The following is an 18,084-nucleotide window of genomic DNA, read 5'->3' as shown; positions in this document are numbered from 1 at the left end:
CAGTTAAATGTTAAGTCTTTGAACTTTAAATGAAGAAATCTGAGTTTCCTTAGATTCCTCAGACTTAGCCTCAAATCTAGAGAAGCTTCTCAAGAGAAACACATGAGTTCCTAATTCCTACTGATCTACAAGTGGATGCAACATTGATAATTTAACCCTGTGTGCAAATCTATTTTATCTTTATATTTCTGGCAGCTTTGAAATGAAATATTAAAGGAAAACAATAAATGCATGATAATCATCAGAAGAAATGTATTCACTGAGTTGTTTGCACCTTTATTAAAATGAATGCAGTTCTGAAAATATTTTCCAAGCACAGATCCTAATGCTGCCAACTAAAACAAAGAATTTTTCTGTAGCATTCAGTTACAGAAAGATCAGGCCATGACAGAGCAAGTACTCTGTCCTTGGAAAGAACAGCTGCTAAAAATAGTGGACAGAAAGTCCTAAAGCCACCATGGTCAAATACAGGTTATGTGTGCATGACCACATCTCTAACCTGTGCCTCTGCTGCTCCATTATGCCATCCTATAGCCTCTGGATGATCAGACAGCAAAGCCCTCATCTTTGCCATACTCCTGTTGTTTAAGAAGTCTCATTGCTTCCTTTGCCGAGGAAGGAGCATCCAACCTCTGCTCTAACACCTGCTACAGTCTCCACAGTTACACAGGAGAGGCTAATGCACAGGTTGACCTAAACACTTTTTATCTGCAGTTTGAGGAACCCATTGTCCTCTACAATGACTCTGACCTCTGCACTGAGCAAGTGGTACTGTATCCTGAGACAGATTAGGGAGAAAAACATTTGTTTCCACTGCCATTTTGCAATCATTTTGGTCGAATGTTACTGTCATGAGAACATAGATATTCTGCTTTATACTTTGAGGTAAGGAAGTGGAACAGGCCAGTCAGCTCCAGGACTCACCACTCCTGAGAGTTGCCATCTTGAAAAATGTAGACTAAAAAAGCAAGATCTAAAAATTATGTAATAATTTGAACCATTTCTAGAATCTGCATTCCTGTGTGCAAAAACCCAGCTTCTGATTATTGATTATCATAACCCTTGGTATTTCAGCTTATGCAAAGTAGAACTGTAGAATTCTTGCCTCAACATAACAAGAGTTTCATCTGGAAATGCTTGGTGCCTATGTCAGGTGTGTGGAAGTATGATTTTAATCAGAGCAAAAATAATTGTTAATTTCTTTTTCATGTATTATTGCAATCAGATTTTTTTTTTTTTCACTGAGCATTTTACAAACACAAAAAAAAGCATTTCAACTAATTAGTGTCACTGGCACTGCAGATATTTTTTGGAGACCTGAATTAAGCAGTGCTACTAAATACTTATTATTTGCAGTATCATATTTTTCAAAGTTACAAATAATAATCACAAGAATCAATTAAAAATGGGATGTTTCAATGCATACTTTTAAGTTCTTTTTTTAAGAGCACTTTAAATGAAACTGTTAATTTAATGTTATTGATTTAGTGCATATGGAAATTTAGATCGAATTAATTTTCTTTCCTCCCTTATTGATAGTGGAAAGTTTATACTGTGGTCTGATTTCATGCTGTGTCCTCTGAAAGGGAAGTAATGTCCATGACTTCTTTGCTCTCTGTTACAAATCACAAATGCACTCTTTCTGTTGGACAGCATCACGTAAAACACAGTTCTGGGAGAAAGCGAATAGCAGAGTTAAATTGCACGATTCATCAGCTCTCTGCAGGGAAAAAGGACTCAACTCTAGTCTAAATATCAGTAAGAGAATCCTGCAAGATATACATCAATCAGCATGTCATTAGCTCAGTATAGGATAAAGGAAAGAAACATACTTAAGGCAATTTTGTCCAGTGGGCAGTAGGAAACTGTCATAAATTGACCAGCACACCATCCATGAAAAATCAAAATAAATAGATAAGGTGTTGAACTTAGGCTGCAGCTTTGCTTCCAGAGGTTATAAGTGAATTTCTGAGTTCAGGTTCATGGGTAGGGGTTAGTGTAGCATTTTCAGAAATTGCTGTAGACAGTCATCAGATCATCTGAGGTAATTAATTGATTCTTACTTAACTGCAATAAAAATAGCAAGCTAGTCACTAAAAAAGTGTGAAATAGAATATGGAGACAACTGAACATATTCAAAGTTAGAATAGCAAAATGATTTTTTCTCAGTTGATCTGCCTTTTTGGCTGCACTGTACTCTGCAAGCTGGAAGATGGATATTTGTTTCTAGGAAGACTAAGAAGTAAGGAATTGAAAAAATCTCATCTTGTAATAGCAAAAGTATGAAGAAGAGGTTTTTATTTCAGTCTTTGATAGTTCTGGTTGCAACTGTATCCTGTGGAAGTGAAGGGAGGTACCATGTATCTTATAGAATCTGAAGGCAGCAATCACAGTGACTCAAGCCCATATTTCCCAAAGAAGACAAAGGGCAAATCAAATCACCATTGGCAGGTGAATTACATGATGGAAGGTTCTGCAGCAGCTCTGTGCTGGACTGACCAATAACAATTCAGTTCCAACAATATTTAGCTTTAGCAAATGCTGTGCTGTCCATGAACAAACTTAATTAAAAGAAAGCTGAGTCCAGCTTACACAGCAGACACAGCACTCTGATGGTTTGCACAGAGAGAAGAAATTCTGAGCATATATAAACTGAACTCTTTTAAAGTTCATGGTTTTAATTAAAACAGTACTTACAAATAATACTCCACTGTGTAGCTGATACAGGTATTTGTGACAAATAATTTCCTACAATAATTTTTGTTTTTTCTCTTTGTATGTCATGGAGTTTAGGAATTTGCTTGTTTGCAATTCTTGGACAAAATTTGGTAGAGCAAGTTTTAGCCTATGCCTTGTTTAAGGAGTAACTTCAGAGTGTTTCAGTAATGGCCCAGTCATGCTGGGTGCCCAAGTCACATATTTTCTGATTAGATTACTCCAGAAAAAGGATGTCAAATGGCAGAAGTTCTTTTCTTGGATCATTATGAAGTTCAGTAGTCCTTAAATTTACGTATGTGAATAAAAATCATTGGCAAAATACTTTTCTTCAGAATAGCACTTATGAGTGTTTCCTGTGTCCATGTGCAGAACCACTGTGTCTTTTCAGAAAGTGACCTTGTTAACAGACTTTTGACATGATTTAATGACAATCAAGCTTATACAGAAAATGGATGCTGTAGGTTTCGTTTTAGCTGTATTTATAATGTTTGATGGATTTGGCTTAATTATTGCTATATAGTGGTTGCATAATTGTACTGGGGCCAAACCTCCTGGACTCTTTGGAAACACCACACTTGATAAATTTTGAACCGTAGGGTAGTGTAAACATTAGGAAGGGCTGGGCACAGAAGAAAGATAATTTATGAAACATGTAGTCAGCACTAAGTCTAAAACACGACTACTGTAAAGTTGATCTGTCAGTGTGTGAGATTTAACATCTCAGGATGTTAAATCTTTGTGTATTGGAGCCTTTGGAAGACCATCAAAAAACACAGAGGTTCTTTTGAAGGTACCTAAGACAAAATAAGCTGCTTTGGATAACTGAATGTCCTCTGTTCTTCAGTATTTTCCCTGTGAAACCAGCCGTGTTTAGGCAGTCTTGGTTGAGGAGATAGCTCATGCTTCTGACAATGCCTAATGCAAAAAAATTTAAAGTGGAAAAGGGATAAAGCCAGGCTCAGTAGAGATAAGCCTGGGGACATCATGCCAATGTGTGAGGGACAGTGTGCTAGTGAGATCTTCTGTCTCAGCGGAGATAGGGGATGGACATCCATGCAGGAGCAAGAACACAGGGGTTATTGATGTGTTGGAAACATCAGAAGCACCTGAGAATGGTCATGTAATAATTTGGGCTTTTCCCCCAAAAAAACACATTGGGATTGAAAACCCGACTAGAAGGTAATCTGACTATGCCATGAAAAGAAAATAAAAATTGCTTCTGTAAATACATCAGCAATAAAAGGAGAGCTAAGGAAAATTTCCATACATTATTGGATGTAGAGGGAGACAGTGACAAAGAATGAGGAAAAGGCTGATGTACTTAATGCCTTCTTTGTCTCAGCCCTTAATAATAAGACCAGCAGTTGTTCAGGTGAGCTGAAAGATGGGGATGGTATCAGAATGAAGCCCACATATTCCCAGGGGAAATGGTTAGTGTTCTGTTATACAAGTTCATGAGACCAGATGGGATCCGGCCAAGGATACTGAGGGAGATGACATAGTGCTCATCGAGCCACTTTCAATCATTTTCCAGCAGAAAGGTTGTGGCTGACTGGAAGTTAGTAATTGCAACACCATCTATAGGGACAGCAATATCTGGGGAGCTACAGGTCTGTCATCCTGGCCTTGGTGCCAGGGAAGGTTTTGGAGCAGATCATCTTGAGCACAATCCTGCAGCACATCCAGGGTATCAGGGGCATCAGGCCCAGTCAGGATGGGTTTTTGAAAGGCAGGTCCTGGTTGACGAGCCTGGTCTCCTTCTATGATAAAGTGACAAAGTTAGTGGATGAGGAAAAGACTGTGGATGTTGTTTACCTAGACTTTACTGCAGCCTTTGACACCATTTCCCACAGCATTCTCTGGGAGAAACTGGCTGCTCATGGTTTGGATGAATGTGTTTTCACTCAATAAAAACTGTCTGAATGGCCAGGACCAGGGAAAGGTGGTGGATGGAGTTGCATCCAGTTGACAGCTGTTCACATGTGTTGTTCCCCAGGGATCAGTGTTGGGGCCAGTCCTGCTTAATTTCTTTATAAATTATCTGGATGAGGGGATCGAGTGTACCCTCAGTTTGCAGATGACACTAAGTGGAGCGGGAGTTTTGATTTGCTGGAGGGTAGGGAGGATCTACAGAGGCATCTGAACAGGCTGGAATGATGGGAAAAGGCCAATTGTGTGAGGTGCAACAAGGTGAAATGCTGGGTCCTGCACTTGGGTCACAACAACCCCATGGAACACTGCAAACTTGGTGAGGAGTAGCTGGAAAGCTGAGTGGTGAAAAAGGACTTGGGGGTGTTGCTTGACAGCCAGCTAAACATGAGCCAGTATGTGTCCAGGTGGCCAAGAAGGCCAATGGCATCCTGGCCTGTATCAGGAGTAGTGTGGCCAGCAGGACCAGGGCAGTGAGTACAGTCCCCCTGTACTCGGCACTGGTGAGGCCACAACTCAAATCCTGTGTTCAGTTTTGGGCCCCTCACTGCAAGAAAGACATTGAGCAGCTGGAGGGGGTTCAGAGAAGGGCCATGAAGCTGGTGAAGTTTCTGGAACACAAGTCCTATGAGGATCCAATGAAGGAGCAGGGTTTATTCAGCCTGGAGAAAGGGAGGCTCAGCTGAAACCTTATTCTCCACAACTGCGTGAAAGGAGGTTGTAGCCTTGTCGGTCTCCCAGGAAACAAGTGATAGGACAAGAGAAAATTTCCTCAAGTTGCACCAGGAGTAGTTCTGATTAAATACTAGGAAAAAAATTTCACCATAAGGATTGCCAAACATTGTAACAGGCCGCCCAGGGAAGTGGTGGAGTTGCCATCTCTGGAGGGATTTAAAAGACAAGTACGTGTATCGGGTAGGGACATGGTTTAATGACAGACTTGGCATTGCTGGGTTAGGGGATGGACTCAGTGATCATAAAGGTCTTTTCCAACTTAAACAATTCCAAGATTCTGTAAAAGAGCTTCAGAAGTACTCTTGACAAGGAGGTCTGCATTACTTTTAGCAGTTTCCTTCAACTGTATCTGTTATATTATTAATGTATTGTGCACTAATAAAATCCATGTGAAGTTTAGGCTTTCTGTACAGCACTGTAAGCCTTTTGGTGTGGTCCTCAACAAGGGAATGAAACTAGCTAGGCATCAATAGTTAACTGGCCATTGATTTAGCTTTCTATGTTGTTGAAAATGTGCCCACATAAAGGAAAGCAAATAAGCAAGGAAAAAGTCAAAGGGAACCCTGGCAGCTGCACTTCATTTGTTTTGTTCACCTCATGTTATTGCAATGATGGCTCAAAATATGTCATTGGCAAATCTGGAAGGCTGCATCATCTGGACCATTGCTATAGCAATGGTTTCATGAAAGTATTTTAGTTTGTTCCTGCTTTTTATACAACAAATATGTAATGTAATGTAAAAAGTCTTTGAAAGCAGGATTACTGTCACTTAATTGATATCAGTGTATCTTTATTGATTGGGAAGGCGCTACGTGCAGGTACACAGACAAGATCCCCATCCCCAACCCCTACACCACACCCTTCCTTCCCATCCTCTCGGAGAAGGAGGAAAAGGATTTACTGCTGTCACCTCTCTGATACCAGGAGGTGGTGGAGTTTGGGGTGACTTTCTTTTAACTTGCACATTACTAGCCCATATTCATCCTAACAGTGATTAAGTAAGTTAGGAGCATCCGGCTATGCCTGAATAGGTCAGTGAAGAGAGAACATCTCTAAATGTTCCTTGAAGACATTAGGTATTAGAGCTGAAGTTAAACATCAGGATTATAAATTCAGAAACTTACTCTGTCTGAAACCAGGCATCTTTTGCACATGTGAAAAAATATGCTATGTTAGTATGAAAAAGCAGCAGGACTAAATTGAGTAACAATAGAAAACTGGGGGGAAAGTTTTTATTCCAAATTTTGGTCGGTGAATCCAACCAAATGTGCATAAGATCAGCTTTTAAATGAATGTCTGTTTCAGATGTCCTGAAAAGTTCTCATGATCTGCAGGACTAAAAACGTGAATATTACAAAATAAAACAACAAGAAGAATTATTGAATGTGAATCTACTGAGGGTAAATATTACATGCTTCCTCTAAATTTAATTTAAGCTTAGTGGCTATAAAAACTCTACTTTAGAAATAATTTAATAAATTGAAGAGGACACTGATGCTGCCACACAGTTGCAGTTTTCAAAACACTGAACGAACACTGGAAAACATATGAAATGGCACAGAAATGTTTCCATATAAATGATCTGGTTTCATATATATGGATCCACGTAAATGGCTTTTTCTATCTTTTTCCCCTATCTTGAGGGGATGCAGAAGTTCAGCCTAGATCTTTAAAGGAGACAAGGAGTTCAATGCATAGGCTGAAGATCTGGGCAGTAGCCATAAGGCAGAGATTAACTAATTTTGGGAAAATACTGCTTAAAGGGTGTTTTGAACCTGCATATAAAAAGATAGAACTGTGTTTCTAAAGGTGAACTGAAATACTTACATGTGTCAAAATGAGTATAATGAAAATTCAATTTATTAAGGACAAGAAAAGCATATGATCTATTAGTATAAATATTGATTATATCTTTTAAAGGAGGAGTTCATAATCTCATATTGATCCATGTGCAAATTTAAATTCTCAGAATAAGTTTGGAAGATGGAAAAAGAAATAATTTGAACTCATAATCAGTGTTTGGTTTCCTAGGGCAAGCTGATCTAAGGAGAAATACATTAGGTTCAATAAAAGGAATTGGTACATAAGGTCTCCAGATAAACCAAACATACTCAGTTTCCAGTCCTACTGAGATCACAGATTAGAAGAGTTTTGAGTTCCTTTTGGGAAAAAACGAACAACGCCAAAAGCTGTCTGCCCCTCCCTACACGTGTCTTGAAAGAATGCATTACTAAATGTACTGTGTAAGGAGCTTTAGCCTCAGCTCACACAAGAAGGAATTGTTCTTTCAGCTTTTCACGCATTGCTTCCAAAGATTATCTCAAAATGGGAGGGAAAATCCCATCTGAACATTGTCCTTCCTTACAAAAGTGTCTGGGAGGGCCCAGCAAAGCAAACAGCAAGCTTGGAGTTGTAGCACACGCTCCACTAGGGTTGGTTTTGGTTTTTTCTTTTTTTCATTTGAAATGCTGTTGGTGTAGTGTACTTCAAATCCTCTGCATTATAAACTTCTTTTGCTTCCTTGGCACAGGTCTTGGGAGCAGAGTGACTGGCCCAGTTCTTGCTTAAAGGCAGTAACAAAATTTCTGGCTGTTCCCCCAGTACAACTGCTCCTGACTGCTGAACTCCAGAGCCTTGCAGCAGGACGCCTGTTCTGCTGACCACTGGAGCTGGTCTGAGCTAATAAAAACCATGGGTTTGACCTACTGCTAGTTTGCAGTATTCACAATTTTAAACCTTCCAATTTTAAGATTGGATTTTTTCTTTCAAACTGGCATTAAAAAAAAATTAAATCTTCACAATTTTAAGCCTTCCTAGGTGTTGTTTTGACCACGTTGAGAGTGTCTATCATACACATCCCCAGCCAGAATGGCCCAACTGCAACAAATGCATGCAGCTAACACCCCTGGAGCTCAAGGGCCAGAGGAGCCTGAGGTATTATGCTCATACAATGATTGTGGAACAAGCTGCAGTGGAAGCAAAGGGAATTGCAAAAAGCCATGCACTTCTCTGGAGAGAGTAGCTTAAATTGACTTAATTTCTTTTTTCTTCTTGTTGTTGGCTCATTCTTTGGCACTCAGTGTACCCACACAGACTGGCACACAACAGGGTCCCAGAATGTGCTTAGCTTAAGGTGTGAGGCTGTGCCAGGATTTCCTAGGGTTGGAATGGACTGCATAAGTTTATCCCTGCTTCTTTGGGGCTGCAGTGCAACTGTAAACTGTATGTAGAAAATCTTTGGGTTGTCAAATGGGAGATCTTGGCTAAAATTAACATCTTTGAAGATAGACAGGAGCAGGCTTTTGATAGTGCCTTGAGACTGCACTTGCAAGTTTGCATGTCTTGATTATGGTTCTTCTGCAGCTGGCACACAGGTTGCAGACTGCACAGTTGCAGACTGCACAGTTGTTTCTCCACTCTCTTCATGAAGCAGCAACTTGGCCTGGTGTTATTCCCATTATTTATCTGTGTTTGGCATGGGACCTGGGAAAGGCAGAGGAACTGTGCTGCTCCACTGCTCCCAGCAGCCCCCTGCTCCTGTGAACCTGCAGGACAGCAGTCAGTGCAGTGGCTGGCCCTGGTCCTCCCAGGGAGGCCCTTCTCACTCGTGGGGGATTAGATCCAAGAACTGGTGTGCTTTGGGAAGACTGCATCAACAGGTGTGTCACTCCCCCATGGTGCAGGGCCAGCAGGGTGTCTCTTGTGTGCTCCAGAGGGGTAAATTTCTTCATTGAAAGGATGGTCAGGGATTGGAACAGGCTGCTCAGGGAGGTGGTAGAATCACTGTCCCTTGACGTTTTTAAGAAACGTGTAGATGTAGCGCTTAGAGACATGTTTTAGTGGTGGACCTGGCAGTGTTAGGTTACTGTTTGGACTTGATCTTGGAGATCTTTTCCAACCTTAGTGATTCTAGGATCCTATGAACTCGGTAGCAAAGCCCAGGCTCTGCTTGGCTGGTGGCTCCACAGTGCTGGCTCCAAGTTTCCTGTGGGGCATCCAAGTCACGGTGCTGTTGGAGTTGTTTGTGGTGAGCGTGTGGCTTTCTGCTACCTACCCTTTTTGTTCCTGCCCAGACAGTTGGGGTCATAGGATGAAGATGCAGTTCTGAAGTGACCTTCAGTATCAAACAAAAGACTTTCAGCTCTGTCACTAATGACTGGTCAGTCAGTGTATTTTGGGACTGGAGATAATAATAAATGGTGTTTTAGTGGCCCGAGATGGGAAGTAACATTTTTTTAATGTCTAGTGAGAAGCCTTAGAGAGAATTAAATGAACCACAGGGAGTCTGATCCAGACACTAACATCACCATCAGTCCTGCAACCCTGGGAGCTCTTCCTTCACTAAAGGCAGAAACTGAGCTGTCAACTGTTAGGATTATGAAAGGCAAGTAGTTCATGGGGTGCTTGGACTTATGATTCTGGTTAGGCTTATCTTGTCAACAAATAGGCACATTTTAAACAGCAGGGCACTTACCTTTGACAGTGAAAAGCTCAGCAGTGGCACAGGGTTGGGAAAGAGAATATCTCACACAAGAACTTGTGGAATCTCGGATGAAAAGGCTTGGGCAAAATGAGAGGCGTGTGTCAGCACACACTGAACATCAGAGATCTCTGCACAACTGAAAAAGGGCACAAGGAGCCTCAATACCAGAAGCTGGGAGTGGGACCAAGCCTGACAAATAGGAACTCATGAGGGTAGGTGTCAGTGGCTTCTGGCTGCACAGTGAGAGGGCAGCTGAGTTCTACATCACCCCTGTAAAACCTCCTCAGCTCCCAGCTGCATCACTGTAAAGGCATTTCATCTTGTTTCATTTGGTTGTGTGATATATGGCTTCTGTGGCCTGATATTTCCCTGTAAAGGAAAGGGGTATTTCTCTAAATGCTATATGTGTATAGTAAGGAAAAATAATGTGATTTTTTTCATTTCTTACGTTGTGTTGCAGAGGTAGCATGAGTGGCCTCATCTGTCTCTCTCTGTTTGCAGCATTTATTTATCACATTGATAAAAGATAGGCTTGGCAAATCCCTGTGAAAGAGTGACTATGGTCTGCTAGTTTTTCATTCATCCTCACAGTGTAGCTAACTTTCCACGGATATTTAAAACAACGACATTTAATCTCTAGCACAGTGAAAAGGCTTATGTGTTCCTGGTTCAGAAGTGAGACATATTGGCAACGGTTCTTATTTATTTTATTTGTATGACCCAGCTTGAAAACTGAGTAGTCAAAGGAGGAGTTCTCATTTTAATGTGCTGTGGGACTGAGTTGCTTCAGTGAAAGCAGAGGCTGTTGTGAAGTTACTGATGCATAACTCCACTTTTCCACATTAGTCTGGTCTTTGGCTACAGGGATTTCATCAGCATATTTTTTTCTAAATATTAGCAAGCGATGTTAGTCTTTGAGCATTGATTGGTGGATTAGTCAAAGCCCTTAACCAATCAATAGGTAGAGGTTTGCATAATAATGGCATTATTTCTGAAGAACTGTGCCAATTGGAATTGCAAAACTTTCTGCTTCAATTTGCTTTTGAATGCCTCTGCTTTACCTGCCTCTATTGCTCACCTTTTCAAAGTACTTTAATAATGAAGATGCTTCCAAATTCCATCATCTTTCATTTTTTGTGTGGTTTTGGGGTGTGCAGGGTGGATAAGGGGGGAAGTACCAATAAAACTTACATAGTTTGCATACAGAAAATGTGAAAAATGTAAAGAAAAAAAAAAGACAGAAAGAAAATTATTTGCATTTTTGTCTCCTTGATTTTCCTGAAGCTAAAAGTGTGATCTGAAGCTCATATTCCCTTTCTTTTCTTGTCTACCTTCCCTCCAGGACTGTTTGCATGATTTTCCTTCCATTGTCAGTACTGTAGCAGTTCTGACTTCTCACTAGTATTTTTTGGTTGCTGGAGAGGAACTAGCTTTTGGACGTGTATAAATGTAAATTGATGTGAGAGGAAGGAAGATGACTGCAGGGAATGATAACTAGAAAGGGAAATGAGGTTTTTCTAGATTTGAGGTTTGTAACTTCAGTTGAATTTGCAGTAAGCTCAGTGTTCATGTGTGTGATGTTCCTCTCCTCTCTTCTGCCCCTTACTTAAGAACATGGTAATAACTGGGTACATTTTTATGGACAGCAGCTTGAAAACATGCTCACTTTGGTATTTTGTTTCTGTTTTGTAAAACAGTGAAGAATTCATCATGCACAGTAATGTGTTGTTTCATGGGGTAGTGAGTCTAGAGATGCAAAGCTAGAATGCAGTGGTCATTAGCCAGTACATCCAAGGACAAGCATCCATAGCCCTGAGATCAGAATCCACAATAAACAGTGCAGCAGTATTACATGCCTTCTGATTTTGGACCTTTTGGGGTCTCCATTTGCAGGTTTTTTTGGCTCATCCAAAAGGGTTAAAATTTCCCTAGAGCCTGAGGTAAGAGAAGGTAAAAACTTTCTTCAGATTCTGATTCTGGTATTTAGCTACATTAGATTTGCTTTAGTCATTCTAGTCCCTGCAAAAACGGTGTGTTATGAATCACAGCTTGAAGCAATTTCTCTTTCCAATATTGAGGCCTTGAATGTAAAAGGCAGCGATGGAGCAGATATCTTGGTTTTGTCCTGTCTTCATACATCTTCTTGAAACAGAATGCATGATTGTGTTTGACAAGGCACATCCTCCCCGATTTTAATGGAGTGAAATTTGAAACTAGTTTAGTTAAACCAGGGCAGATGGCTGCAGGACTGTGTGTAATTTCATAACAGTGCAAGGTTGCAATGCTGCTGCAAGGTTATTTATCCGATTTTAGAACAACTCAGCAAAAAAAGGGTACTGCTGTTATCAACCCAATGTTGAACAAGTACAAATTAATTCTGCCTATTCAAATGTGTAATAAAAAGAATTAAAAACTCTGTTTCAGAGAACTTTCTCAGAGAAGGTATTGTCTGGATTACTGCACAGTGTAATGTTTGCATCTTATATTTTTGGTTATTTAACATTAGCTGAAATTATATAGTAATGCCTGAATCCCAGTCAGGCTTGTACTGGCAGGTGATCAGATATTATGTAAAGCTTGTATCAATAAAAATGGACAGAGCCATGAAATATTGCAAGGGCATAACTAAATTGATTTAATGCAATCAAGACCTGGTTGTTTGTAGACAAGGGTTTTTTTACTACTTCAATACACTTATTTTACATATGGCATCTATGTCTCTTTCATGTTTCTATGCAGTAGTCCAGCAAGCAAGGACAGGAGTTGGAGCAGTTACCAAAATGGAAAGTTTAGCCTAAACAGCTGAAATAGAACAAGAAAGCTGCTTTCAAATTTGTTTCTTCAATTATTCATGCTACAGGCTTTGTTTTATAAGATGTTTTCATTTAGTATCAGAATAAATATGTGACTTATCTCATGCAGGACTATAGGTTGAACTGCAGAACTCCCCGCTCCTGCCCCCAGCCCAGTTAGATATTATTAAGAAAGACATTTTTGATGAGGAATGAACAGGAGAAGATGCTATGAAAAGTGTTCTGTGTTTTAAACCAATCTTTTTCATAATGAACAGGCTGAATGGGAAGTGTTCAGGCTGGAAAGAACATCTGCTTAAAATATATGTTGAATTTTTATTCTCTATTTATGTTAACATTAGCACATTTGTGGAAATCACGTTTTCTTCACAATCTCTTTGCTAAATTAGGACACAAATCCAAGAACACTTGTTCATGAGAGTAATTTTCTATAAATGAGTAATGTCACTGAGTTCAATAGGAGCAATCACGCACAGAATTAAGCACATGCATGAGAGTTTGCAGAAATTTGACAAATATGTTGCCATCATGAAAAGATTACCCAGCTTTTCTTCTAATGCAGCTATGAAATCTTGGCTTGGTCCTATTTTGACTAGCCCTATTATATGAGCCATAAGCTATTCTAGTGTGTTAAGCCTAACTGAGGCTATTTCTCTTATTTTGTCACAGCAACAAGAGCAAGATCCCACAAATCTATACATCTCAAATTTACCCGTGTCCATGGATGAGCAGGAACTGGAGAATATGCTGAAACCCTTTGGACATGTCATTTCCACCAGAATATTAAGAGATGCGAATGGAGTCAGCAGAGGAGTCGGCTTTGCCAGGTGAAACCTTTGCTCTTACTTTTCATGTGCGCTTTTTCACCTTTGGTGCTTTGCAATTGCTGTCTGTTCTGTAGCTCTGAAGTCTCACAGCTATGGAAAATGCAGAGTAGCACCTTTATCAGATTATGTCCATTCTTTCCAGCAGGAAATGCCAGTGAGGAAGGATGTTCATTTCATTGCTCTAAAAACTAGTTCATTCTGTGTAGGTATATGTAAATAAAAATGGCTGGGAATTGTGAGCTATCCATTCAGGATCAAGCTCAGGTAATAAAAAATGTCCTACAGCAAAAAGCACACACTTGGTAAAGAAGCCAAGGCCTATGCTTAGGAGATCCTGGGAATGAAACTTATTGCAGCCTTTAGTACTTGAATGGGTGTTGTAAAAAATCTGGAGAGAGACTAGATAGTCTTTAAGGTCCTTTCCAACCCAAACTATTCTATGAAACTGTTTAAATATTTGACAAAGATTTTGCAACAGGAGAAAGTAAACTTAGCAGCTGGAAGAGCAAAGGGTAGGAACTGTAACTGAAGAAACGTGTCTTCCTTCAAAGCTGCAGCTTTCTTGAACTGAAGCTGTGAAAAAAGCTTTAGAAGAAATATTTGCATAGAACAAGCCCTTATGGGGTAGTCAGACATTTTAGACAGAATGGGCAACATATTATTACCATGTATTTCATTGTTAGTACAGATAGACAGGGCTCCATGTTTACTCTCAGGGAATATTTACATAGATTCTCTTCAGCTTGAAACATTCTCAAATCAAATAGTTTTCTTTTCAAAAGCCAAGAAATAGAATGCTATATATAGAAAGGTATTGAAAAAACAAATAAGAAGAGAAATTTGCAATTCTGCTGCAAATCGGTCTTCTGCTTCAAAAGAAATAGGGGAAAAAATCCCAGATCATTGTTTCTACAGAATATTCATAACACTGTGCTTTGTAGGGGAGGCAAAATAACTTCTTCATCTTGCAAATTTCTCTGAAATCCATCATATCTTGGCACTTCTGTTACTGCCATAATACCACTGAGTGAAATCAGGTACTGTGTGATAAAAAGTTAGCTTTCAAAAAAAGTGACATTGTAGTGTTACCTCAGTCCTTGATGTGCAAGGTTGTCATGCACAAAAAATATTTAGATAATATTGTCTGAATTCAATGGGCAAAGGCAAAACATTTATGCTGAAAGATGGCACACTGTTCCTTGTGCATTCTTGCAGATAATAGCATGATTTTTTCTAGCTCACTAAATATAGATTAGTCTAAGTCATGGATAAACTCACATTTTTGAAAATTGACTTACTTTGTGAAAATGTATTTAATTATGGAACATATTTCAGGGACCCTTTAATGATCTAACTTGTAGGTTGTGTAATTCACCATGTCAATGACAGTAGATTAAAACCTCCATCAAAGTATACAGCAGATCTCCCACTGATTTGAATGAGGCTAAAGTTAATCCAGGAATTTAGAACCACAGTTAAATGCTGACTCCTGTCTTTGCAGAATTATCAGTACAATATTTAATTACATAACCAGCTGACTTTCTTTTTGTAAAGAAGTGCTATCTGGTATCTTTTTCCTGTATGTCAAAACAAACAGGTTGATAATTTGTTTAGTTTTGCTTATAGTCATGAACGCTTCATTCTAGTATACCTATTGTATGAGCACATGATGAATGGCTACCAAGGCAGTATAGATAGGGGATGGAAGCTGGATTTCCAGTCCAAATAAGATTTTAGAAGTCCAAATCAGCACCCTAGGTGAGGATTCTGGCTATTCTGATCTGGGATTTTTTATCACAGTATATCTTGCCTGCCTGTGGAATGTAACATGATGCCTAGCATAGCTCTAAACAGAGCCATAGAAGCACCAGAGAAAAAGTTAAATTTGCATATTCTGAAATGATGCAGCATCCAGCAATTTTGAAATGTGATGTTTTGAAGTTATTAATTACATTTTATGATGATTAAAAGTCACTTTCTGAGTCTGCCCAATCATGGAAATAGTCAATCTCAAAATAAGTATATTCATTCAAAAAGCAATCAGAAGGCTGAAGGTAGGCAGCTATTGTCAGATTTTTCTTCTAAATGGGTATGATTAGCAGTTTTATAGTACTGTAGGTGGCTACTCAATCATTTATAATCTGGAGAACTTCAAATGTTCTTGGGTCAAAATTATCTTATGCCATCAGATATCTGGTGACATTAACAGCCTCCCTTAGAGTATGTGTGTACAAAACTAGCTCTGAGTGAAAGTCAAGCCGTGAAACAATTTCCTCTCTTTTGCATCCTTCAAAAGCAACTGAACAGATTTTCCTGAATCTTTCCAGAGCATTTCACTGTGGCCTGAGCCAACTATGCCTGGGTATATTCCAGGGGAGATTTTGGGGAGGAGAGTTATGAGCAAGGGGCCAGAGAAGGGAAACTTTAGACTTTGACTGTGGCTTCATAAAAGCCAATCCATTCTATAAACTCTACACATCTGCCTCTGCTTTGCCCCTGCCCCATGCTTTTTACTTCCAGGCCATATTACCTGCCTCCAGACTCTCCTTGGGGGCTGGCATTCCACAGGGCTCATGCTGCTGTGGTGTTTTGTCAGGGGTGTTTCTGTTGACAATGGCAAGCAGAAGCTGAGACTATGCACAGCCTATCCTAGAGCAGAGAGAGGAATAAGAAATAGAAGGGGACATAAATGTTTACTAGAAGTAGGATATTGGAAAAAAAGAGGCACATCTTTGGATGTGAAGCTTTAAGTTCAGTCTTTTGTAAGATTGCCTGTTAAAAGAGGAAATGACACTGTGATGCCCTTGCATGGAATTTCATCAAAATGCTTAAATTTGTAGGTGTTTCTCTTAAATACCTGTTGCTGGGAGTTGTCTAATAATTTCAGCAGCTGATCTTTCATTTAAAAAGTGTAAGTGCATTCTTCAGAGCTTAGAACAAAATCATAGTCCTTCATCCTTAAAAAAAAAAAATCAGCAAGATGAAAGAGAACAAAACAATTCAAAACAGAAAACAAACAAACAAGCAAACAAAAAACCCAAAATGGAAAGAAATCCACAGAAACTGAATTTGAAGACTTATTTCAAGAAATAATTTTAAAGTTGTTATCTTATGAGTTTGGCAAACATTAGTAGTGTTGTTGATGGTATGAGTAAAAAGCAGATAAGAGATAGTAAGAAGGTCTTTGAGGGAGGCTGGAACTACTGGATAGGGGAAGGTATTGAGAGCATGGAGGGAAATATTTCCCTTTATCCTGAAGAATTATTGCCACTTATAAAGAGGTAACTGTATGTGCTGGAAGAACTGGATTTCCACAGGCCCAGAGAGGATGAATTCCAGATGTTAAGGTGTGGGAAGATACAGGAATGACAAAATCACAGTGGAGGCAAAGCACTAGTGGAAAATAGAGGCAAAACAGTGCTGCTGTTTTGTTATGAGGAATATTTAGAGAGAGATTTCTGAGGATCAGTGATGTTGCTACTTTGGAGACAGAAGTGTCAGCAGCAGCAGGGGATAAAGAACATTCAGGCAGTTTAGGGATGCATTTGTGAAGAGGAAAAGTGCTTTGTTCTTCCTCATTCAAGGGTATAATTGAAGGTGGTTGAAAAGGTGCTGTAATTTAGCTTGAATAAATCCCTCATCTGGGATGGTAGTACAGGCTTAGATAGTCTAAGGATCATTCCTACTTTCAGTCAGAAGAATGATCTGTCACATTCTACATTTTAGCCAGGAAATTGATTTATAATTTAATATCTCAGGTGAAACTGGAAATCCCAAACATGCTTCAAAGACTTTGTGTGATATTTGGAAAATATTCCAATGCTTATGGTGATACATTTCCATTGAAAGGCCTCCCTGAAAAAGCCTCCGAGCAACACTGCAGGGTGGTGAGGAGATGTGTGTGGAGATCTGTCTCTGAGACCCTCTGTCAACTGTTGCAACCTAGAAAATTTTGCTGAACTTTGTACATCCCTAAGAAAATTGTCAGGCATGAAGCCGCACTTTCAGGAAGAAGCAGGGACAAGCAAACTCCAGGGAAGGACAGATGGATTAGGATCCTTAGACGAATATCAATGTGACTCCATAAAATGAAAATGAATATGCAGCTCTGAAAGGTGATGAGAGAGGAAGTTGGAAAGTTGGGAGCCACCAGATAATTTGGCTGAGTGATTTGCATAATCGAAGCCTGAGGTACTGTGAGTTTAATTGAAGAACTCCTTGGTCTTGGGCAAAGGGAGCAAGGAGATATTGGTATACACCTTGGGGAAGGACTTAACTAGTAACACTGAATCAATGAAATAAAAATTGCTTTTTATAACCCCACAATAAAATACCATTCAAGTATTATTTAAGTATCTTCCCTAAGGAGATAGTAGTATTAATAATACCATACACAGGCTTGTCACACTCAGCTGAACAGCAGAACAAGCATTTTATAGGTCCTTTTAAATGATAAAGTGCAAAGAAAGAGTTAGAAACCACTAACTTTTTTATTTTGTTTGATGTCTTGTAACTTAAAACGACCTTGCAAGATTCCTCCCACAAGCGACATTTTACAACTAAGTCATAAGCTTCTGAA

At 39.5% G+C, this 18,084-nt stretch overlaps 1 protein-coding gene across 12 annotated transcripts in view; it reads left to right on the top strand.

Annotated features, from left to right (window-relative positions):
- Positions 1-18,084, top strand: part of RBMS3 (RNA binding motif single stranded interacting protein 3) — a 703,155-nt gene that overhangs the window by 535,525 nt on the left and 149,546 nt on the right. For all 12 annotated transcript variants that reach the window (XM_031503883.2, XM_031503886.2, XM_077787027.1 and 9 more), the window contains one exon: positions 13,348-13,505. In XM_031503883.2, coding sequence (XP_031359743.1) covers positions 13,348-13,505 — 158 coding nt within the window. The remainder of the gene's footprint in view (positions 1-13,347; positions 13,506-18,084) is intronic.

This window comes from Lonchura striata, chromosome 1, assembly GCF_046129695.1.
Source record: "Lonchura striata isolate bLonStr1 chromosome 1, bLonStr1.mat, whole genome shotgun sequence".
NCBI lineage: Eukaryota > Metazoa > Chordata > Aves > Passeriformes > Estrildidae > Lonchura > Lonchura striata.
Note: the sequence above shows the minus strand (reverse complement) of the source record. Positions and strands in the feature narration are given on the sequence as shown.